Source organism: Callospermophilus lateralis, chromosome 7 (genome assembly GCF_048772815.1).
Source record: "Callospermophilus lateralis isolate mCalLat2 chromosome 7, mCalLat2.hap1, whole genome shotgun sequence".
Classification (NCBI taxonomy): Eukaryota; Metazoa; Chordata; class Mammalia; order Rodentia; family Sciuridae; genus Callospermophilus; species Callospermophilus lateralis.
In genome coordinates, this window is record NC_135311.1 from 26,229,284 (window position 1) to 26,255,143 (window position 25,860).

The 25,860-nt window shown below is 39.8% G+C and overlaps 1 protein-coding gene across 1 annotated transcript; it reads right to left on the reverse strand.

The window, feature by feature from the left end:
* Positions 1 to 1,734: 1,734 nt before the first annotated feature.
* On the reverse strand, positions 1,735 to 14,130 carry Ddx20 (DEAD-box helicase 20). The gene is made up of 11 exons (XM_076861586.1): positions 13,826 to 14,130; positions 13,204 to 13,298; positions 9,389 to 9,557; positions 8,636 to 8,750; positions 8,382 to 8,524; positions 8,095 to 8,233; positions 7,937 to 7,995; positions 6,669 to 6,751; positions 6,034 to 6,139; positions 5,794 to 5,895; positions 1,735 to 3,348 (listed from the first exon to the last, which is right to left on the reverse strand). Exons 1-11 carry the CDS (start codon positions 14,124 to 14,126, stop codon positions 2,186 to 2,188), a joined length of 2,475 nt encoding a protein of 824 aa, XP_076717701.1. The 5' UTR covers positions 14,127 to 14,130; the 3' UTR covers positions 1,735 to 2,185.
* Between the last annotated feature and the right edge of the window lie 11,730 nt (positions 14,131 to 25,860).

Genomic DNA, 25,860 nt, shown 5'->3' on the forward strand with positions numbered 1-25,860 from the left:
AACTGGACCCTCAGAGGCTAAATGACTGTTACAAGGTTAGAAAGTAGAAGACTCTCAACCAGGGCAAATACTCTTTTCAAGTGAACTTACCTTAAACCTAACAATGGTTCATAACAGATTATGTGAACATGCACCTAGACTATCAAATCCAAACAAAAAGCCTTTGCCACAAAAGACAAATCAGACACCTTCCACATCCACTACTTTAACTACCTTTTATTTGGGAAAGTAATGATTAAATTTTCCTAGAAAATGCTTATGAAAATTCTAGCAATTAGTATTTTCATAAAGTATGGATATGCTCACCTCTAGCTTATTTTCTATAGAAAAAAATAATACACAAAATAAAATAAACCTAGAGAGAATCACATTAATTTCAAGACTAATGGGTAACTTCATTAAGCTGCAGCATATCCTAAATTAATCTCCTAGCAATGATAACTGTGAACTTGGCTATATTTTGGGAAAAGGGGTAGGAAAGGGTAGCAATGACAGGATCATATTTAAATGAGTAATTAAGATCTCTCCTTAATGACATGGTGGACCTAATTATGGACTTGCTATCTACAATATTAATTCATTCTAACTTGACAACACATGCACAGTGCTGAAACATTTAAGGCCTATCATTGATCAACTCAACAAGAATCCAAGTTAACCAGTTTAAGATTGTGTTCAGTGGATGTTAGACAGTAAATGGTGATGACTGTGGGTATTTGCTAACAGCCCTAGAAAAAAGTACTTATTTTTTTTTTAGAGAGAGAGAGAGAGAGAGAGAGAGAATTTTAATATTTATTTTTTAGTTCTTGGCGGACACAACATCTTTGTATGTGGTGCAGAGGATCGAACCCGGGCCGCACGCATGCCAGGCGAGCCTGCTACCGCTTGAGCCACATCCCCAGCCCGAAAAAAGTACTTATATTGCCTAGACAATATAAGAGTATAAGGAAAAGTGTCTGCCTTTTAAAAATGAATAAGCTTCTCAAAGATAAAACATAAGGGTTCTCTCACACAAAATCCAGTTTACAGAAAGGTCTGGCAACCAAAAGCTTAATGATAAAAGGACTGCCAGAGAAAAAAAAGAAAGAACATGTAACTTCCCATTACATTTTTCTAAATCATAATTTATAGTCACACCATCCAGAAAAATGACAGCTCCTCTTGGATCCTGGCATTAAAGGTAAAAACTGAGGGAATTTTTCTATAAGAGATAAGATGAAGACACTCTAAGAGGAGGCTAAAAAGGGAAGAACTCTGCTTCCACAAAATAATCAGCACTAACAACTTCCCCTTACCTACTAGCAGAGCAGGTCAGTTCTTAACCTGGGTTCCACAAATGTTCTTCAGGGGATCTATGAACCCTCCAAAATTAACATTCAGAATTCTGCTTCTAGAATGAGAAACAGTGGCCCACCTATAGCTTCTATCAAAATAAAAAATAATCAAATATACTAATCCAAAAATAATTCAACACATATAAAACTGCTCCTCTACCTGAGCAACATAAATAATACAGATGGCCACTCTTACAACATAAATAAGATGTAAACACACAGTAAAAATGTGGATAGTTTTCACAATCTCAAGAACAAAAAGACTTAAAAAGATAACATGTCAACATGTTAAGCTAAATGTTTTTATTAGTAATAAAATTTTTATTGGAAGTAAATAACACCAAATCAAGTACTTTTGGGAAAACCTAAAGCTATCTTTAAATATTCCTCCCTGCCTGAACCTAAAAGATCTATCTACCATGCTACGAATTTCTACAAAAATGCAGCTCAAGTCTTGTGTAAAGAACTCCACAGACAGATTAACACGACTTTTTCAAATCTTTACTCTTTTTATTTTTTTAAGGAAGCAGTGGTATATATGTCATCTTTTTAAATGTTTCTTTTGGGAATAGCTTACAGAAAATGGCATGTTGGGACTTTTAGCTCTATGCCCCCAAAATTCTCTTTTGAGAATATAAAGAAGTTTTGTTTTTTAAAAAAAAAAAAAAAAAAAAGATGGAATACACCTGGACTTAGTCAAAATAATGTGAAAAATAGATGGGTCCTGTGGAAAGTCTTAAGTCTTTTCAATTTCCTCAAAAATGCCACTATATGCCACTCTATTCTAGGTCAAGGAGGACAGATATCTATCAATTACTTGATAGTTTGATGGACGCAGATATATCCTATAATCACTGATTACCACGCATCATTTCTTGTAGATAAACTGTGTTCATGTGATAGGCTGCCATCCAACTTGGATGTCTCTGAGCATTCCAATAATACGATTGAGAAGCAGCAGCATAATATTCTTGCCACGCCCTATAGTAAGCTCTCCAGTACTCCTCATAATCCTGGTAGGCATCAGAAAAATTTAGATGTGCTTCCCTACGACAATCATACCAATCATCTTCCTGGGGTTCTGTGTGTAATCGATAGGAAGAGTGCCTAGGTAGGTTTCTCCGGCTCTGCTTAGCTCGCTGGTTTGACCCCTCTTTATGCCTTGTCTTTACCTGGATTTCAGGTGATTCCTGATATTCCTCTGGATTGGAAGCATCATTTCCATTCAGGTGTTGTTCTAAAGAGATATGGCCATCCACAGGAGTAGATTCAGACTCTTTCAGTTGAATATCAGAAGAGCCTTCCAAGTATGACTTATTTCCTTTGCTCTGGGAAGAAGTCCTTGAGCTGTAAGAATCACTGTCACTCTCTGAGTCTCCAGATTGGCTACTACTTGCCAATATCTGTACTCTCTCTTCAGTAACTCTATTTCTCACAAAACCATTTTGAGGGTTCACAGTCTGATCCCCAGGACCTGTGTAGTGCCTGATAATTTCCACAGGTTTCTCTAACCCCTCTTTGATATAATGTTCATAATCCTCTACTAGTTCTGCAAAAGTCAGAGTGCATGGTTGATGGATTTTAAAGGAAGACAAACAAGGGATTTTGGGGAGTGACACAGGTAAAGCTTCTTTGACCTGTTGCTCACTGCTGGTAGAATTTTCCACAGGGGTCTGAGCAGAATTCTTCATTTGTTCTTCCACTTGTATGGCACACCCCAGTTCTTTTGGTGATGTTGCTTTTTCTATAATTCCACACTCTGAGTGGCTTTTCACAGGAAGCTTTTGTTTGGTGTTAACTTTTGATTTGACTGATAATGCAGATACAGAAGTATTTCTAGAGGAAGCCACATGGTTACCATGTACTTTCTGAGTTTGAAAGGCTCTATCTATTTTTTGAATATGCTTTTTTAGGGACTGGTTAGGTGCACTTGCTAAGCCATATGTATGCATAGCAGCTTTAACCTCCACATCCCAATCCAAACATTCTTCCATCAGACCAGGAGGGATGGGATCTACATAAAAGAAAAAATATATAAAATTCTCAAGCTGTGCTCAACCAGCATTTTCTCAATGATTTTATACATTTTCCATGGTCATGTAAGTTTAAATACAAAATATGCAAATAACGTACTAAAAAACTTAAGAAATATATTAATATTTTTAACAATTAAGCAATGGTGCAATAAAGGAATTTACCTAAGAAATTAAGTCTTATCAATTTCCTCAAAAATGCCACTATGTGTCACTCTATTCTAGGTCAAGGAGGATAGATATCTATCAATTACTTGTTGAAAGTTTGATGAACTCAGATATATCCTATAATTACTGGTTACCACGCATCATTTCAGCCAGGTGCAAAGGCGCATGCCTATAAGCCCAGTGGCTAGGGAGACTGAGGCAAGAGGAATGCTAAGTTTGAGAAGAGCCTCAGCAAGTGAGGCCCTAACCAACTTAGTGAGACCTTGTCTCAAAAAATAAAAAGGCTGGGTATGTAGCTCAGTGGCAGAGTGCCCTGAGTTCAATCAAAGGAAGGAAGGAGGAAGGAAGGAGGGAGGGAGGGAGGGAGGGAGGGAGGGAGGGAGGGAGGGAGGGAAGGAAGGAAGAAAGATATAAGACCCATATATATTATTAAGCAGTAGCTACTCCACCTCTACTCAAAAAGAGCTTATTCTCAGAGTGATGAACAAGTCTGCACCAAGTTTCTCATCTTTTTTATCCTTCCTCTCTTCAGTCCCTCTCCTTTATCTCACTACTGCTGATAGCCAAATAAGTTATTAGAAAATGAATTGTGCTCTCCAAAGCTTCAACCATAACTCTACTCACCTATACCTTCCACCCTATACTCCAACACTCTCTTTAACAGTGAAGAGAAATCCTCTACAGAAAAAAAAGGGGGGGGGGGCTAGATAACTGAAAAGATCTATAGTACTAATACACTTCTAATTTTTTAAAAATGTGCTACCTTCAATATTCTAAGTTTGATTCCCCAAGTGTGACAATTCGCTTCCACATATATAATCAAGACCTTCCCAAAGTGTGACTGATTTTCATCTTAGGCAGAAAAGACATATTGAGCCCCTGCTTCATAAAGATCTTTACTATCTATTGTTGTTTATGTCCCATGTATGTGTACACACTAAATCCCTTGAGTCTGGATTCTTCAATGAAGGCTCTTGATCCTTTGATGAACAGACTCTGACTAAAACTCTGATTCCTACTCAAATGACATCCCTTGCTTATCTAGACCTAAAATACAGGCCAATTTCCCTCCTTGTCTTGCCATAGGTAACTCATCTGAACAGTTTTGTAAGACAAGTTCCCATTCTAATATAGACCTAAGAGGATGAATATCATTCTCATGATTTCTGGGTTGTTCACATTACATAAAGATCCAAATATATCATTTTCTAGCATCCAAAGGCAAATTTTATTTTTATCATTAGATGCTATGATACTGAATCCTAAAAGAAGTCCTAATGCTCTTCTACCAAGTTTCAATTTTTTTTCCATATCAATAGACTTACACATAGAAAGAACTGATAGTTTTAGAACCAATACAGAATTGATTCAGAACCCAGTACATAAGCTTAGGGCAACTAAAGAGATTTGTTTAAAAAATCATAAAATGAATTATTACCAAGCCAAGCCAGAATTACTAGAATCCACAGAAATCCAAGATCTGTTTAATCTAATATTATAAAATAACTAACAAAATTAAATATAGAATCAATAACGTTCTATTTGTTCAATAATATACATCCCACATTCCACAAGTTTTACATATATATATATACACACGCGCACACGTACACAATGTGTATGTAAACATTTATATATACCATTTATAGTGTACATTTACTATAACATGCATATCAAATCATGTTTCCACTCAAAAAGTTTTTTAAGGCTGTTTTTAAGAAATCATTAAGTTTCAAATATCTACTATTTCCAAGATGACACTTTAAAAACAGAATGAGCCACTAAGATCAAAAGAAAAACATTCAAATTGTTCAAAATAGTATTCAAATTAAAAATACTGTTCCTTCCCTTGGTGACAAAAAGAGGATATGGCAAGAATTACCTTCATAACAACTTACAGGAAGTAAAATACCTCACTTATGTCAAAGAACAATAAAGCCAAATTGCAAGGCCATTAACTTAAAAAACAGAGCTAATATAGTAGTAGAATATTTTCCATTTTTCATGTGCTATTAGTTAGCTTGAAATTCTGTTCTCAATAGTTAGCTGTAACACCTTCCTTAACCTGTCTATGCCTGAATGTCCTAATCTACAAAAAGCAAGTAACAGTACAAACCTCACAGGACTGTATTGAGAATTAAGTTAACACACAGTACTATGAATAATAGCCAACACATCATAAGCATTCTATTATTATTTATCTTACACTTATCATCACTATAATTGTTATGACAACAAAATGACACAGAAAATTATACCTGGTAAAGGAAGAAGATTGATATTACATTTGTGGGCAATTTTCATCATCATATTTTCTTCTTCTCCCCGGCAACAATAGGTAACCGTCAGTCCCAATGTCCCTAAAAGTAGAGGGAGTGTTAGGTAGTAAATCATTTTCACATGACATTCCAAGTCCACCCATCACATTACAGATTCTTCCCATTAAAGAATACACTCAAACTTTTTTCATTTTTTTTTTCTTTTTTTTTTTTTTTTACCAAAACGACCAGCTCTGCCAATCCGATGCATGTATGTCTCCCAGTCCAATGGCACATCCAGATTTACAACCAGATTCACCTTCTCAGCATCAATTCCACGGGAAGTCTTGAATTGAAGAAGACAAGAATTATCTGTCTACATTAATTATAGCATGGCTACCAATGTACATTATATTTTTTAAGTATAACCAAGAGCCAAATTAAGAAGAGGAAAATATTTAGGAGCAAAGAAAATCTATTCCTAATATCGAATTTCAAAAACAAAGACTAAAATATTTATTTATTTATTTATTTTTGGCAGAGGGCAGTACTGGGATTGAACCGAAGGATACTTTACCACTGGGCCACATCCCCAGCCTTTTTTATTTAGGCATAGTATCTCACAAAGTTACTGAGACTGGCCTCAAACTTGTGATCCTTCTGCTTCAACCTCCAAAGTTGCTGAGTTTTCAGACATGCATCACCACACCCAGTGGTTAAAGACATTTTTAAGGAAATGTTTTCCCCAGAATTGGAAAGATAATTATCTTCTGGCATTCATACACATACACATAAAGTAATAAAAAAGATCTTTAGATCTGATAATAGAACATGTCAAGATGAATTAGTTATCCAAACAGAATCAGTAAACTTACCAAATCTGTAGAAATAAGGACTCTGCAATGAAACTGCTTCAGTTTAGCCATAGCATCTAAACGCTGATTCTGATTCATGTTGCCTAAAAAGATCCGCCCCCCACCAAAAGAAAAGGCATATAAAAACAATGAAACAATACATATTTACCAAATCTGCAATAACTCCCAATAACTCCCAATCCTAATACTTTAAATACATCAGTCACAATTAATTCTGTCCTGGGAAAACCTAGATTAAGATCTAAAGTCAGAATCTTTTAAAATATGCTTTAGGCAATTATTCTGAAATTTAAAAATTAATTTTAAATGGTATCCAGATTATGCCCATAGCATTACATCTGGAAAGTTATATATGATGTATAACAAATAACTCTTAGAAAAATAAAATTACTTTAATCAACCCTTTGTAAATTTTGTGTTAAAGTAGAATCCAGAGCCCAAATATTGGCCTGTTAGAAAATAGACTCCCTAGTACTTCAGGATACACTAAACAAGCTCAATCTAACAGGCTAAGAAATAAAAGAGCGGCCAGGGTTGTGGCTCAGTGGTACAGCGTTTGCCTACCATGCATGAGGCACTGGGTTTGATCCCTGGCACCACATAAAAATAAAAACAAATAAAATAAAGGTATTGTGTCCATCTATAATTAAAAAATATATTTAAACAGAGAGAACTATAAAAATGATCTCACTAATTAAAATTTCCTTTAAATCTTTCATTTCTATTAGGCCAGCAATACCAACATAACTTTGAGGCAAGAACTGAATCACTTTTGCCTTCCACAAGACCATAAACAGTCAACTCAAAGGTTAAAGGAATAGCTTTATTGGTAAAACATTTGCCGAGTATGCACAATACCCTAGGTTCAATCCCCAGCACCACCACCAAAAAAAAAAAAAAAAAAAGTCAATTCAGCTAGCAATTCTTAGCATTTTAACAATGTCAAGAAACAAACTCTTTTAGGATAACAAACTTTATTTTATAGATTTAAGTTTTTTGTGGATATAACTTAGAAATTCTAATAAAAATTAAGTCTCTTTGAATACTAGTTTTCTAATTTATTACTATATACCAAGTTACTTCTTAATAAAATCAGGATCTTATAATATCCAATTCCAGTGAAAAATAAGCCTGAAATAGCCTTTACCCTGAAGAGTCAGGGCAATGTCATTAACAAGACAATTCATGAAGTGGTACTTTTTTCTGACTAGGGAGGCAGACTTCAAGTCAGTATACTAAACAAAAATTAACATAAAAGATGAACTTGCCTGAAATACACTCAGCAGGAAAGCCTTTAGAAGAAAGGATATCAGCCAAATGTTGCGCTCTATGAAAAAATAACATAACAGTTTATAATTTTACAAATATTGCCCTGTCTTTCCTTTCACTCCAGAAGTTCCCCATATGACCTTTTAAATTGTATTACCTGCTGTGCAAATTAGAAAAGACTAAGGCTTGATTAAATGGAATTCTGCTGAAGAGTTCCTGTAAATGCTGAGCCTTTTCCTCAAAAATCTTATGTGCCAAAGGGTACAAATTGACAACTTTGTAATACTGCTTCAAACCTACAAAGAAGTCAAGAGTCATCAGTTAAAACACACACATTTGCTATATCCTAAAAACTATGAAACAGCAAAAGTCAACTAGGCAAAGAAAAGCTCCAGTATATCATGAACAAACTAAAAATGTTAAGTAACCAAAATCCGTACATACCTATGAGACTTGGATCATTGGAATTCAATCTTACAAAAGTGGGCTCTCTCATATACCTTGTCAAAGCATTAGCCAAAAATTCAGGGTAAGTAGCTGATACTGCCAACATCTGTTTACTAGCAGGCAAAGAAGAATAAATCCAACTGCAAAATAAAACATACATCATGGAAATCATTCAGGCAGTAATCACTACCTAGAAAAGATATAGACAGATACTTTGAGGTACCATTCTTATAGTCTAGTTATTTGCTTACTTGATTTGCTCCTGGAAGCTGCCTTCTTCTAAAAGTTTATCTGCTTCATCAAGAATAAAGAGACGAATGCTGCTTGGATTCAAGTAGTCAAGTTCAATGAGTTGTTTAATTCTCCCTAAATTCCAGAAAAAAAGCACACTGAAATATTTATGATGTACTAAATCTGCACCAATGTTTTACTCCATTCACAGGTTGTAATGCTAAATTTTGTGACTCAATTCTCATTATTCACTTATACATTAAACAAACTAAGAAATCTAATGTGTTGATCTTACCTAAGCCCACTTTTTCTCTCCCTTTACATTAAAAAAAGGAAAATAAATGCCATTTCTATCAAATCTAGCATTCAATTCTGAGTAATTCATGACCAAATGATTAATAAAGAGGCCAAAGAATAATTGCAATCCATGGTTTAGTGGGGCTTCCAAAAAGTCATCTCATATCTTCTCTTCTCAGAAGCTTATCCCATATGTACACTCAAATATCCTTAGGAATGGAGTTCATAAATTCTGTTGGTAATCCAGTCATGTATCAGTCTCACTGGTCTAATGCTCTTCACTTCTAATCAAAAAAATTATTATTGGGACTAGGGATATAGCTCAGTGGTAGAGTACTTCCCTAGCATGCGTGAGGGCCATGAGGGCCAGATCCCCCCAACAAAAATAATATCACAGTTATCAAAGATTCCTATATCCTTACTGTTATTAAAGTGTTTGGTTCCTTAAGAACCCCAGTTAGGTCTTGATATCTTACCAGGAGATCCAACAGCAATATGACACTTTTTAAGTCTGGTTTTGTCTTGTGATAATGGAGTTCCTCCAATAAAGACATGACACTCTAAGCCTTCCATTTTTATTCCAATGGCTGTAATAACAGAATGTATCTGTACAGCAATTTCTCTTGTAGGAGCCAAGATCAAAATCTACAAAAATGTAAAACACCTTTAACAAGACAAAGGAATAAATACACATAACTAGCACATAACTGGCATTCATTATATGATGTACTATTTTTCACTTAAATGATCATTTAAAATGATGAGTTTTATTTGCCAATGATATGACCCTATATCTAGAAGACCCAAAAAAACTCAATCAAAGACTTCTAGAGATGAGTTCAGCAAAGTAGCAGGATACAAGATCAACATCCAAAAATCAAAATCTTTTCTATATTCCAACAGTGTTCAACCAAGGAAAAAATCAGAAAAACTATCCCATTCACAATAACCTCAAAAAAAGAAAAATTTAAATACTCGAGAATTAATCTAACCAAAGAGGTAAAAGATCTCTACAATGAAAATTACAGAACACTGAAGAAAGAAATTGAAGATCTTAGAAGATGGAAAGAGCCCATGTTCTTGGATAGATAGAACTAATATTGTCTAAATCCCATAATACCAAAAGCAATATACAGACTCAATGCAATCCCCATCAATGCAATCCCCAAACTAATGACATTCTTCATAGAATTAGAAAAAAAAATCTTAAATTCATTCGGAAGAATAAGAGACCCAGAATAGCCAAAGCAATAGCAAACAAGAAAAATGAAGCAGAAGGCATCACAATACCTGATCTAAAGAGCTGGAGTAACAAAAGCAGCATAGTATTGGCATCAAAATAGACATGAAGACCAATGGAACAGAATAGAAAATAAAGACAAATCCACATACCTACAGCCATCTGATATTTGACAAAGATGCCAAAAATATATTTTGAAGAAAAGATAGCCTTCTGAACAAATGGTGCTGGGAAACTGGATAGCTATATGTATAAAAATGAATCTAGACCCCTATCTCTCACTCTGTAAACTCAAATTGAAATGAATCAAAGACTTAGGAATTATACCTGAAACTTTACAACTGATAGAAGAAAACACAGAGTCAACACTCCATCACACAGGTGCTGGCACCAACTTGCTTACCAAGATCCCCAAAGGGCAAGAAATAAAACCAAGAATCAGTAAGTAGGATACCATTCAAACTAAAAAGCTTCTGCACAGCAAAGGAAATGATTAAGACTGTGAAAAGAAAGCCTGCAGAATGGGAGAAAATCTTGGCCAGCCACTCCTCTAATAGGGAATTAATATTTGAAATATAATATATTATTAAATATAATATTTGAAATATAATATTTGAAATATAAAATGAACTCAAAAAACTTGATACCCAAAAAAAACAAATAGCCCAATCAATAAATGGGTAAAAGAACTAAACAGAAGCTGCTTAAAAGAAGAAACACAAATGGGCAACAAATACATGACAAAATGTTCAATATCTCTAGTAATCAGGGAAATACAAATCAAAACTACACTAAAATTTTATCTCACTCCAGTCAGAATGGCAATGATCAAGAATATAAACAATAAATGCTGGTGAGGTTGTGGGGAAAAAGGTAAATTTATACACTGTTGGTGAGACCTTAGACTAGTACAACCACTCTGGAAAGCAGTACAGAGATTCCTTAAAAAACTAGAAATGGGAACCACCATATGATCCAGCTATCTCACTCCTTGGCATTTTCCCAAAAGAAAGATCTAAAATCAGCATGCCACAGAGATACAGTCACATTAAAGTTTGTAGTAGCACAATTCACAATAGTTTAATTATGGAATCAACTCAAATGCCCATAAATGGAGGAATGGATTAAGAAATCATTGTGAGTATATATAAATAAAGTTCTACTCAGCCATAAAAAAGAATGAAATAATGGCATTTGCCAGTATATGGATGGAAATGGAGAATAATATGCTAAGTGAAATGAGCCAAACTCAATTCAAAGGTCAAATGTTTTCTCTTATATGCGAAAGTTAGAGTGCAATAAAAAAGGGGGAAGAAAGGATAGGATAACATAAAGAGATCAGTAATGTAGAAGAAGGAGATCAAGAAGCAGAATGGAAAGATGGATAAAGCGAGGCAATGCAGAATGAATTCTTAGAATATCATGTTATATGCATATAGAAATGCATGACAGGGAACTTCACCTTTATGCATAGGCAGAAAGAATTAATCAAATATAAATTAATAGATAAGTGAAAGGAAGTCTAACAGAGGAAGGAGAATGGGAGAAAGGAGGGAGATGAAGGAGAAAAATGAGGGGTAATCATGAACTGAAATCAAAATCCATGAATGTCTGTTTGTTGGGATGAACCCAATACTATGTATAACTATATAGCTCTAATAGAATAAAATAATGAGTTCTTAATTGACAAGGGAAAACACACCATTCATTCATCTATTCATTCAATAAAAATAAGACTGTGGGTGAGGCAACATACTAGCTGTTGGAGAATTAACAGTTAAAAGTCTAAAGTCCTTGACCTTTTGGCACTTTCATTCTGGGATGATGAGATAAACAATAAATATAAAAAATGACAAGGAAGTAACATTTAAGAGAGCTAAAGGTAATCACAGAGCTAGCTGTGTGACACCATGGGAAATATTTCAGGAAGAGGAAACAACAAATGCAAAGTACAACAAATGTACCTTAAGACAGTACCTGAAGAACAAGAAGGCCCAAGAGGCTGGACAGATTTGGGGGAAAGTAAAGGTCAGACAGCTAATTCCAGGGACAAGATCCCAAAAGGCCTCAAGAGCCATGGTGAAAATTCTGCAAGGTACTTACTAGAGAAGAAGGTAAGACTACATGAAAAGAAGAAATTGCTTTAAAAAAACGACTAGGAAAAAAAAAAAATGCCAACGGTATAGGTAGCTGAATTATAAGTTTTGTTTTCTAGTAGTCCTCTGTAATTATTCTGGATGCTCCAAATTTCAAAAATTAGTATTACTTTGACACACATACACACATAAAGTGTTTAATTTTGACAATGCAAAGATCTTAAACAAAAAAATATGAGTCTTATATGGAACTTTTTTAAGGTTTCTGCATTTGACTTGATGCCAGGACCTTAGGAAATAGGAGGCCTTCCTTTGTACAATATTTAGTAATTATATGATAGGACTAAAAAACCTTCCTAGATGATAAATATCCCAGGTTAAAAACAACTGTTGAAAATTCATCATCAGATATACATGTCTGAGAACTTGAAATAAACATCTGCAAAAACTACTAAATTTCAGAGTAAAACTATAAAGACAATATCTTTGAATTTCCCAATGCCTGGCATTCTGTTTATATGTAGTATAAGTGTGTAACAAATTATTGTCAAAGAACTGATCTCCAAACCCAGATCTCCTCATAATTTGGGTAAGACGATCTTACATGTACTCCAAGACAACCTAGAAAATGAGATCAATGATACATTCACAGAACTTAAGACCACCTGTAGTAAAGCATCACAATACTATGAACCAGGTCAAACACTACCTCACATCCCTCAACATATGGTAATAACAGAAAATTTCAAACTTCAAACACTAATAATATACCCTTGGTAATTATTCACACTATCATCACTGAACGACTTTAATATCTACTTTATTTAAATACTTTTTCATACGGTTTAATTCCATTCATCAAATTCACTTCCACCTCTGAGGAGCTATATTTCATCTGACCTTTGATAAAGTACACATAACACACCCACCTCTAAATCCTTTGAGCTAAACTCACCTGAGTACTATAGTTTTCAAGAACAAGAGTGTCCAAAGCTATAGTGGAGAATACGCAGGTTTTTCCAGTACCCGATTTAGCTTGAACAATTAAATCTGAGGAAGGAAAAAAAAAAAAAAAATCAGGAGCCAGGGGTTGTGGCTCAGGGGTAGAGCGCTTACCTAGCATGTATGAGGTACTGAGTTCGAGCCTCAGCATCACATAAAAATAAATAAGGTATTGTGTCCACATATATTTTTTTAAATATATATTTTTAAAAAATCTTCACTAGCTAGTACGCACTGAAGCAGCTTAGGTACCAACATGGGACAAGAGAACCAGAATGGTCTCGAGAGATCACCCAGTTGGGCACCTTTACTTTTAGTTGACTCTCAAACATGCAGGAGGCCATACCCAGAAGCACGCTTGTTCCCTAGACCTCTACTGTGGATCTTCTCAAACAGAACCACCTGTCAGCGCGAAAGGGTCTAAAACTACCTTCAGACTCAATAGTGCCCTTAGCGCCTCGGCCAGGCCGAGTCCCGCATGGGCGCCGAGCCGGGTCTTTCCCAGGCCAAGCCGCAGCCGCCTCTCGACCTCCCTTCCTCCTGCCCTCGAGGACTCTCCGGGACCCCGCCCTCACCGAGCCCGCAGCGCCCCAGCGGGATGGCCTTTAGCTGCACCGGCGAAGGCCTCTCGAAGCCGGCCGCCCGCAGCCCCTCCAGGACCGGCCGCGACAGCAGCAGCGACTCAAAGTCTGCGGGTTCCGCCAGCAGTACGTCTCCGGTGCGGGTCCGCGGACCGCCAATATCATGAGCCGTCCTCAGGCTCCGCACGGGCCCGGGAGTGGGCTCCAGGGCCGAGGCCTCCCCGGCCACCTGCTCCTCTGGCATAACGGTCTCCACGGTTGCTACGGCCGCTGAGGCTTCAAATGCGGCCGCCATGGTAGCCCCGCCACCAGATCTCGCGATACTTAGGGCGAGGCGGAGCTTCTGGGAGCGAGAAGAGGAAAAACTTTATTGGCACTCTTCCCGTGAAGACAGTGACACGCCTGGCCTGGAAGTGGAGGGAAGGGACGGAAATCGACGGCTCACACAGACTGGTGAACACTTAACAGAAAAAAAATGTGGCCTGGGGAAGAGGGAGGGGAGGAAAAACGAACTACCGGTGTGTCGCCTCCCGCGGCCTGCAGAGGGCGCCGTGTCCCCGCGGTGGGCACGCCGTCCGCCTCCGGCCCTCTTCCAGGCAGGCCCACTGGGCCTGGCGCCCGCGCCAGCGCCGCAGTGCTCACAACGCGCACCTTGTGACGCACCAGTCGCGTCACTCGCCCCCCCTCCTGGCCCCGGCTTCTTGGGCTGCGGTAACCTCTTCCGGAATGCTCCCCTCTCGGCACCCCAACTCGCTGCCCTCTCAGTGCTCGCAGAAGCGCCCAGAGTAGAACAAGATCTGTCGACCCCTGTTCGTTATAGCTCTGTCATCTCCGTGCTCCCATTCCCTAGCACTGAAAAAATGGCCAGCTCTGATCAAAGTAAGTCGAAGTGGGATCCTAGCAATTCCCAAATTCCAGCTCGAACTTATCTCTAAACTCCAGGGTGGTACATCCCCCTGCCTCCTCAAGGGCTCCGTTTACACAACTAGTGGACGACTCGGAGTTAACCTGTCTTGTACGTGCTGCTTCTCCCCCATGTCTCGGGATGGGAAACTAGCATAGCCCTTTACCTTACTGTAGCTTTCTGCTCATATATCACCCGTCAAAGGGATCTTTCTTTAAAGAGAACTTTCTTTAAAACCTAGGATAGCTTAGGAATCCTGCCCACCCCCTGGCCTTTCCTATCTCTCTCTATCCCCTTGTTCTTTATTTTTCTGATACTTCTAACTTCTTGAAATCATATGTGTTTATTGTCTGTCTCCCCCACTTAATGAGGACAAGGAAATAGAAATCTGACACACAGTAAGTACTCAGTATTTATTAACTGAGCTCCTTTAACAAAGTCTTAGTCATAATTCTTAAATTATTTCTGGAACTTAATCTTATACATAATTATAAAATTAAATTTTCTCTGCTTTTGGCACTGTGGTACATGCCTGTAATCCCAGCTACTCTGAAAGCCAAGGCAGCAGGATTCCAAGTTGGAGGCCTGCCAGGAGACCCTGTCTCAAAATAAACAATTTAAAAAAGGATGAGAATGTAACTAAATGGTAGGGGGTCACTAGGTTTAATCCCCAGTACCAAATAGACTTCATCCAACCCCAATCTGTCCTAATAATCCTAGTCTTTGTTTCTCACACAGAGTGACAGCCCACATTCCAACTGATGTAGGAAGGCCTTGGCATGTGCATCCCATTGGAAGAGGATACTGAACATAGATGTGTTTTGATTAAAATTTGCAAAACACTTAGAAAATGTCCACTATCCATATGAATTAGGGGAGATGATATGAGTGTATGATACTTAAAATTCCCATCTTCCTCTTAACATCCCACTTCTTTCATCTTCCTAGTCCACACATCACAAACCTAGGAACCATTCTTCACTCTGCATTTTATCCCTCTTTCTAAAATTAATTTACTGAGCAGGTAATTTTGCCTCCAAATGGTTCATTCATTCCTTTTCAGTTTTTGTAGCATCTGCCCAATGTTAGGCACTTTCCTTACCCCAAGGTTTTTGTAAACCTCCTCCCCAGAGTTTCTTCTCCATCCTAGCCTATGAACTCCACAGTACTAGAGTGACCTCGTTTTCTTTTTTTCCTTTTTTTTGGTCTGGAGATTGAACCCAAGGCTTGCACATATTCTACCATTGAGCTGCATCCCAACTAAGAAGTGACTTGGTTTGTTTGTTTGTTTGTAGTACTGGGAACTAAACCCAAGGGTATTCTACCATTGAGCTTCATCTCCAGTTCTTTTTTATTTTAAGATGGTCTTTCTAAGTTGCCCAGGCTGCCTTGAACTTGTGATACACTTTTTTTATCCCCACTCCAGGCTTTTTATGCTATAAATCCAGTTAGGCTCTTACATGGTATATTGTTTACTTCTCTACGCCTCTTACTAAATATATAATGAGCTTCTTAAGGACAGCACTTTTGTCACCCCAAGCTCTCCAGCCCAGACCAGGCATTTAGTAGACCTAGCAAATTGAATGACACTTCCTTGCTGAAAAATCACTACTAAGTCTTCATGCATACAACAGTCATTCTGTAGAACTCACACCAATGTCAAAGAACTGGCTCTCCAAGAAACTACTTTCCAAAAAATAACATTTATAGTTTTATAGGCATTCTTTTATTGCATTTTTTGTTTATGATATTTCATAGACACAAATATCGCAGTGATGGGAATAAATTATATTCCTATAAATAAAAACAAATCACTAAAATTTTATTCCTCAGGAGATATAAACTAACAATGTTGATAACCAATCTTCAGTGCTGCTAAGATAAAACATAGTCTAGAGATCATTTAATAACTAGGTTAAGTGTGAGAGTAACATGCAGCAATCAGTTGGACTATGTCTGCCTCCCTGCCTCTCCCAGGATCACGGTGGGATCCCAGACTTTTCTCTGGCATCGAAGCCCACCTACCTCCTGCAGCCAGAGCAAACTAGACCAAAGTCCTTAATATTCCATGACTTATTACACCTCAGAGATTCTTGTGAACGGAAGTAGTTAAAGTGAGACTTAGACCCAGAATGGATGTGATTCACAAGAGTCCTGTCTAATCATTTTTGCAGTAGAGACTTCTGAGCCCAGAAGGGAGGCAGTATAAATGAAGGCAGGTTGGATAGTGGCTTTCCCTAGGTATGAGGATCAATGGGGAAATGTGTAAAGAAAAGAAACTAAAAGTTTTTTGTGGGTTTTTTAAATATTTTTTTTTATTTGTTGATGGACACAATAACTATTTTAGTTATTTATTTACATATGGTGCTGAGGATCAAACCCAATGCTTCACACATGCCAGACGAGTGCACTACCACTGAGCCACAACCCCAGACCAGAAACTAAGTTTTACAGTCACTTTTTCTCACTTAACCCTCAAAGCAACAAGAGGTAGGCAATATTATTTACATTCAATTCACAAACATATCTTTATTCATTTTTTTCACAAAAATATTCTGAATATCTGCTACAAATCAAAAAATGCTAAGGAAACTAAAATGGAACAAAACAAAGCCTCCAACCTTAAGGGGAAAGATACAAACAGGTAGCTTCTTTCCCAAATATGGGAAGCCAGGAAAGACCTGGGGATCAGAATTAGATTGGATTGAAGATAAAGCCTTACGGTTGAAGTTTATTTTTCCAGTATAGAAGTTCATTTCTCCCTGGCGGAAAATTTGCAAGTAATACAGACATAGTAGCTCTCATCCACAAAGTTCCTAGATACCCAAGCCTTTGTCTTGTTACCTAAATTGTTGCTGTAGTTCAGCCATCATCTCTGCATCTAGTCAACAGCAAAAAGGAAGACTCAAAAAAGCAGAAAGGGAGTAGAAGTCATCATCCAACAGTCTTTTTTATGAAATATCCTCAAAAACTGCCATATTCCTACTAAGTATTTCATTGGCCAGAACTTAACCATAGAGTTATACCTCTCTGCAGAGGAGTCTGGGAAGTGTAGTTATTTTTCCAGCAATTGCTTGCCCAGCTAAACACTTGTTGGAAAGGATGTTTATTACTATAAAAGAAGAGGGGAAAGGACTTTAGAAGCAATCAACAGTCTGCCATATCATCCCAAAGTTGGAGCTAAGTTAAAATCTGAGGAATGCATAGGAGACAGGGGCCTTGTCACAGGGAAAGGGAAATGGGTCTGGAGAAGCTTAGCACGCAAATGGAGAGTGAGCTTTGAGGAGACTAGAGGGGTGAGCTGAGGCCAAGCTCATGTCTGCAATTTATCCTTGTGTTAGTCAAATTTTTATCACTGTGACTGAGATACCTGATATGAACAACTTAGAGGAGGAAACGTTTATTGTGGGATCACAGTTTCAGAGACTCAGTCCATGGTCAGCTGATTGCTTTACTCTGGGTTGGAGGTAAGGCAGAGTATCATGACCAGAGGACATGGCAGAGGAAAAACTTTCTCAACTCATGGTAGCTGGGAAGCAGAGATACAGCAAGAAAGGTGCCAGAGAAATATAAACCCCAAAGACATGTTCCTGGTGACCTATTTCTTCTAGTCATGTCCCACCTGCCTATGATTACCACCCAATAGTCTATTCAGATTAATAATCTAGCAAGTGAATTAATCTACTCATTAGGCTATATTGCTTAACATTTCAACTCAGAACATTCCTGCATTTCCTCATGAGCTTTTGGGTGAACATCTCTTAATCAGATCTATACCGACCCTAAAAGCCTTCTCTGTCAGATGCTAAAGGAGATGTTTCCCTCAGGGAGGTCCTCAGAGGAAAATTAAGAAATCTGCTCAAAGTCACAGAGCTCAGAAATGGATTGGAACTCAGATCTGCCTGACAGCAAAGCCCAGCCTCTTTCTACTCCCATCCTAAAGGAGGTGACAGTCCAGCAGGGAAAATGATCAAGCATGAAATATGCAAGTAGCACAAGCTGGTGTAAAATCATATGCAGTACTGACATTTTGCAGGGCCTTCGTTGCTCAAAGTGTGGCTGTCATGTGGGAGAGAGTGGGAACTTCAGAAAAATTGATGAAAACAGCTTTTGGTATTCAGAGTGCAGTAGCTTTCTTCGCTATGTCCTCCTCATCCCCACTCAAAAACGAAGTGGTTGAAAGTATGCATGGAACTATGAGAAAAACTGCATGTGCAAAAAATTATTCTTGACCTAATATCTGGAGTCCAGCATTTCTGTCAAGGCAGCAATCCCAGGAAGCAGTGGAGGCTGATATTCTGAGCTTCTGAAGGATGAACAAGGCGCTCTCCAGGAAGTGGGAGTGGAAGGAGAGCAGGAAGACAAGTCTCCAAAAGATATTCTGGGCAAAGGGAACAGTTTGTGTAGAGGCGTGGAAGCATGAAAACCCATAATAGTTTTGAGAAGATAAGTCCTTTGGTGTGAACAGAGGCAAGTATGATAGCAATTACCAGGAAATGAGGCTGCAGGGATATATTGGCTCCACATGATGGAGAGCCTTGTTTGCCACCATAAGGAATGTAAAGTAAGTGTGTTATGCTCTTCCAAAGAGGGTAGTGTTATGTAACAGTAAAAAAAAAAAAAAAAAAAAAAAAAAAAACCAACAAAAAAAAACAGTTGGAAATGGAGATTGGGGCTTGGTTCATGGCAAAGCTGAGGAGTTCACATCTGAACTTTCAGACCTGGATGCATCACTAAGTTTGGAATCTAATTTGAGGCAAGTAATGGTAAAGCCCACTTCCTAACACCTAACAGCTCCTGGGACTTGCTAAGTGCCAATGCTACCTGTGTGCCACTTATCTTGCAAAGCATGGCTGGCCATGTGCTTAGATCCTTTCACCAGCAAAGGGGACTTTCACTCCTGTATTCTTAGATCATCTGTTCAGTGGACTAGCCCCATCCATAATCTTAATTTGTATCAAATTTATCAAAAATCATCATCTGCCCTCTGGGAAGAACATACTGTTTTATGAGCCTACTGAGTCCTAGTTGACTACTTCTCAACAGGGAGAATAACTGTTTTCACAAGTGCTTCATTGGATTTTCCTGGCTTGGGAAAAGAACCCCAGGTGATATCACCTCCCTCCAGACCAGATTCCCCTCTGTCCGAGACCCGAGTTGATTGATTGCCCCATTTAGCATCACTGCCTCAGTCTTTAGGGAGGAAGGTGGTACATTTGCTCTTCTCCTTGTGAGGAAGGGGCCTGATCCATTCTTATCCAGGCAGCATAATAAGTAACCTGTCCCTTTTGGCAGGGAGTTTATTGGAGACTGATGGGACATTTAACAATAACTGGGAGCCTGTGATTTATTAGGTGAGGAGGTTCTTGGCGTCTCCAAAGACTGAGAACGTGGAATTTAATTGATAAAGCAGCTGTCAGCAGCAATGAGATGCACTCAATAGAATATGCATTTGAAGGATTCTCTTTAGAGCTGTCAGAAGGGGTTTCTGCTAATCATATTCAGCTCTTATGGATAGTGAGTTCTGCTGGGTATTTGGGTAAGAGACAAATGGCAGGGAGGCGATCTGGCAAGGGCCGGGGGAGGGGTGCACCTGTCAGTTGCCCAGCTGATGGAAGAATGTGACACAAATGAGCAAAAGGCAAAAGGATTTCCACCACCTTTAGTGAGGGTTCCCCTCAAGAGGGCTTTGTCTTTCTTCTGTGAACTGCACAAGAAAACAAGAGGTGCTGAGCACCCACTTCCCAAAACGAAGGGAAATAAAAGGGTTAAAGAAAGGAGATTTGTTCTGGAATTCTAAACTTGCTGCACCAGACCCCCATTGCCTTGTCTTCCAGATACCAACATTCACTCACACACACACACACACACACACACACACACACACCAGTCACTTCATGGCCTACATGGCCTCCCCTGAAACCCTGGCTCAGTTGGCAGCTCCTCCTGTCACTGCTGCTTGCATGCCAAGAACAGAGCTGCAGAACTCAGATGGATAGAGCCTCACCTTATTTTTGCTGTTGTCTCCCAGCTTCAGAGACCCCAGAATCCCAGCAGAGAACCTGGAAATAAATGCTTGTGGTTGGAGTGTGTGGAGCTTACAGCTACTTTACCTACCACCCCCGTGTCCTGACAATAGGGGAGATTGCTTTTAATCTCCGAGGGCCATCATGATGGCAAGCTTTGTCCTCAGGCAGCCTTAAGCCTTTGTAAGGCAGCTCTGCTCACATTTTCTCCTGCCCCCACCCTTGGGCCATTCCTCAGCCTTGAACAAGGCCATGTAAGGCTCTGAGAGGGGCTTTCTGGGGCCAGTGCCTGTTTCTCTCCTTTGATCCTCCCGCATCTATTCTTAGGTCCCAAGAGATTGGTCTACCTCCCTATTCCCTCTGGGGGAGAAAGGGAGGGGGAGGCAATAGCCAGGGAAGAAGTAATTGTCACTGTCTAATCTGAGTCTCAGTGGTGACACTGAGGAACCTCTGAGCAGAATGGATACAGCAACTGGTTTGATTAAATCAAACCTTTCTTCCAACCTTGTTAAATTAAACTGACAGGCCGGGAGCAGAAGAGGGAGGGCAGCAAGATCATCACCGGGTGGGGGTGGGGGGGTGGTAAGAAGATCAGACGCAAGCAGAGCATCAGCCTGCCCTTTCCCTTATTTGCTGACTGTAGATAGGCGATGAGATTCATGGATGTGTGATGCTTAAGGACCTGTCTGAGCACAGACTGTGGAAACTGATGCAGAGGCAGACTGATGCTTCCCAGGAGGCTTGGCAAACTCCCCTGGCAGTCGGGCCTCACATTTAGAACCATACTCTTGACATTTCAAAGGGCCTTTACATACTTTACCTTCACAGCAGAGTGGCAGCAGTGGGATTATTTGCCCCACTTTACACTTAAGGAAACCAAGACATTGTAAATTACAGGGCTGATCTAAAGTCAGTCCAAGAACCCAGTTCTTTTGCCTCCCAGTCCTGGCACACACTGCCTCCAACATTATGCCATATGGCAGAATTTCCTATGATTTAGTCCCTGGAGCGCCATCTCATCTTCCACGCACTAGAAATATAAACCGCACAGCTTGTGTGGTGGGACATCAGGAAAATGCCAATTCCCAACTGGCCTAGTGCAGCCCACCTGCAAAGCACACAGCTAGCTTCCAAAGGGCATGAGGCCATTCCAGCATCCTCATATCACACACTCAAGCCTTTCCAAGTCATTTTCACCTGACCTAATTGCAATTCAGAGGAGGGGGAGAGGTGGGGAGAGATTGTTAGCAACACCATCAAACATCAATAGTAGGAGGATAACACTGATACCCTGCTGGCTTCCTCACCTGTCACCCAGTTCCTCGCCTGCCAAAGCTAATTTTCCACTCACCAGTGGGTGAGAGCTCATTTCAGAGTGTCTGAACCACACTTGCTCTGGGACGTACAGGGTGTGTTGTGAATAGAGTAATGCTGCACCCAGGATACCTTGTTCTTGCTTCAGATGCACCCAATCATGTGCTTATTGACACAATCACCCTTTTCCAATCTCTTTTTCAGTGGGAAGGACACTGCGATGGTGATTCTGTTAAAGGTAGTACATGCCAATTACCAAAGTATAGCCGGGATCCTGTAGCACCCTGCTCCACACAGCCATGCCCATTACATCCAGGCTGCATACCTATTAATGATCAGATTCTGGACAAAGGGAGCAAAGCACAGGGAAGGAGGAAAGCGGAGCAGAAATTCCACTGCTGAGAGATCCCACGAAAGACGCTGTGTGAAAGAACTAATGGAAAGCAGTAAAATTTGTTTGAAGGGGACAAACAACTGGAAGCACCATTGGGGAAAGTATGTATGTGCCACAACAGATGTGGGTATCATTGTGCTCTTTCCCTGTGGTCACCATTCATGACTTGAAAAAGACACCCAAACAGCAGGCAGATGGATAGGTTGGAGGTACTTAAGACAAATATCACTGGTCTTCTAAACTCATCTTTGGTGTTACAATTGGCCACACCCAACCTAAAATCTCCAATCTAGCTAAAACCATTGTAGTGGTCCCCTCTAAGACAAGAAGTTGAATTTTCCTAGAAATACTTCACATTAGAAGTTGGAGGGCAAGGAGGTCTTCACTTGGAGCAGTAGTCACTAGGTCTGGATTCCTGGGCTGATTCTGCCCTACCCTCTGAGTGACCTAGGGCAAGTCACTCACACTTCTGCACTTCACTTTCTTGACTTGTAAAATCACGTGCTTAGAAAGGAAATGCAGATTTTAAGGGGATTTTTAAACTTTAGAGATTACATAGAAGAAAATCAAGATCCCACAGAAGTTTGATTTTAAAGTGAGGAGCAGAATGACTGAGAATGTGGGGGATCTCCAGCCAGATCCAGTTCCCCTTGGTGGCTCAAAGGGGGAAAAAAAAGAGTAGCCTGTGCCACTCTTTCCTCATCTTTCCTCCTTATCTTTCCTCCCTCATCTGCAGAATGGAAGAATAGGAACATTCACTTCTCAGGGTGCCCAACACAAGGAAGGCCTTCAATACATGATAGGTCAGGACTATTTCTAGTGATGGACTGGAGAGTGAAACCCACATAGCTTCTCTTCCAGTCTCTCCATAAAGCCACATGCCCAGATCATCCATAAGGTCCTTTATGGTTCCAAAATTCTATGACTCTAAGAAAAATTAAAATTCAAGTTATTTCTAAAACCCTCCAGGCAGAGACATGAAAGACTATTAAGGGGATTTATTATTCACTCTCCATTGCCTCAGTCACTTTCTATGAATGATGATTCATGGGGAATAATCACAGCAAAGAAAACCTGTCCAATGCTAGGGAGAAGGGGGAAGTAAAACCAAACCCCATTGCATGTTCAGCTCCTATTTCTTCAATAGACATCTTCAGTTGTTACTGCAGAAACTGTTTCTTGACCTCACAGCCTTTGATATCTAGAAACTTGAGATATAGGCTTCAAGTTTTGATACAGGTTATTGCTGATGGTACTATTGTTGCCAACCTTGCCCACTCCAAACCCCAGGGATAAAGTCCTGCCTCTCCAGCCATAATCCTCAGCACTGACTCCTTTCAAGTTCTCCAGGGTGAAATTTCCACCATATCCCAGGATGATATCTGACTAGTGCTAGGACAGTTCAACTCCTACAGAACACCAGAAGAAGCTTAAGAGCCAACCTAGTAGAGACAAATATGAAGTAAGCCAAACTGGGTTGTTTGTTTAAGTTTTTCTCCTCATCCCATGACCCCTAGAGGAGAAGCAGGAAATCTTTCTTTCCCTTTCCCTCATGCTAAAAAGTCACTCCCTGGCAGGCTGTCTGTCCCTGGTCCTTGCATACAGCTGGTGGAATGGGCCAAATAATAGGTAATGAAACAAGCCTTTTCTGTGGGTTACAGACCATGGTAAGATTACAGGAAGATTACAGAGACCCATTGCTGGGTCTCTAGGGAGTCAGACATTGCAGAATGTCCCCAGTAGTTTCCTGGAAGCGAGCCATTTCTTAGTCCAGTTTGCATCTACCAGCATTAGTTTGCACAAATACTGTATTTCCCTTAGCTGTGCCCTGACATTCTTCAGGTGTTCTTTATAGCTAATAATTGCTTTTCCACCAAATGTTTGCAAAATGGAAATATTTGCTTTCCATGGAGTGATGAGGACATTGCTTAGGCACCATAAGATCCAAACCTATAGCTGCAAATAATTCCATATAAGGATGAATATCAAACCACAGACTAAAATTCTTATTATTTAAACTAATCTATTTTGAACTCAGGGCTTTGTGCATTCGAAGCAAGCACTCTACCAACTGAGCTATATCCCCAACCCTAAACTAATCTAATTTTGCACTCAAAATTCCCACTGAATTGTTCATGTAAGAGATCATACATAAACCTTATTCAAAATACTGTATTACTGTTTCTTCCTCCACCATATTCCTTTTGTCCCCCTTCAAAAATGTTAGCACCTGAAGAACTGATAACCAGATCTTAAAGCCCAGTTACTTTGTGAAGAAGTTCAGGCTGTGAGAGCAGTGGTGTAAGTCAGCACAAAGGGTGAAAGTGTTGGTGATTCCACCAGAACTCACCTCCTCAGTGGCTCTCATCACAAGGTGCTACCATAGGGTACATCCTTCCTGCTTTTCTACAGAGTAGAATAGTAGAAAGAGCACTATCCCAGAAACTAGAACACCCTATTCCCTCTGCACACACACACCAGCCTCTTTGGGCCTCAGTTGTGCCATTTACAAATTGAGGGAATAACACTCTTTGAAAACACTTACCACTCATGGAGATTTGACAAGAGCTTTGAGTCTATCATCATAAGGATCCCCTCCACAAAAATGAATGTTTCTTTTGGAACTGAGGGGTTTCCCCAACACAGAGACCACTTCACCCTCTCTACTGCCCTTCATGATGTTGGGCTCATAAGGGGCAGAGGAGCCCAGTTCTCTATCTGAAGTGGACAGGGTAATATGTCATGCAAGTCAGGAGTTAGACTCTTCCACAAGAATAGCTGGTATAGTTATTTCTCCACAGCCCCCATGCATTCACACACGGTACACAGTCTCTGCTCAGCACCTCTCAGCCAGCTTGTCAGGCAGGTCCTCTCCCTGGAGAGATGCAGTTCTGCAGTGAAATCTGAACACATTCCAACAACATGTGTTTATCTCCAGGGTCAGCCTTTCCTGTTGATGCTCAGGAGTCATGGGGGAGGGGAAATGGGATGGGGAATAATGGTTGTTGACAGCCACAGGGGGCGAGAGGTTAATGGGGTGTGGGACCCTACCCTTGGGAGAGTGCTCTTACATTGAGGTTTCCAGACTCTGTGTGGTCACATTTTCTTTCCTTGTATTGGGATGAGCTCCCAGGTCTTTTGTTGCCAGTGGAGATGAGAAGTTGGGACACCACGTCACCCAAGGGTGTGTCTTCCAGAGCTGGCCAAAACTTGGTGTGTGGGAACCTTCAGGTGGGGGCCATTCTCCTGGAAGCAGGAGAATGGCAGTGTTTCCAATGTTTGGTTCAGGATCTAAGCTCTGTTGGGACACACCTGGTTCTGCCTCTCCCTTTGAGCTCATGCATAGGTGCCAGGACCTTCAGGCTCTGGCAGTCCAACAGAGGGGACCACC

Coding starts and splice junctions, on each gene's coding strand:
- Ddx20 (XM_076861586.1), bottom strand. CDS start 14,126: ATGGCGGCCGCATTTGAAGCCTCAGCGGCCGTAGCAACCGTGGAGACC. Junction 13,299..13,825: donor GCTGGGGCGCTGCGGGCTCG/GTGAGGGCGGGG, acceptor TTCCTTCCTCAG/ATTTAATTGTTCAAGCTAAA. Junction 6,752..7,936: donor TCCTGCTGAGTGTATTTCAG/GCAAGTTCATCT, acceptor GGATCTTTTTAG/GCAACATGAATCAGAATCAG.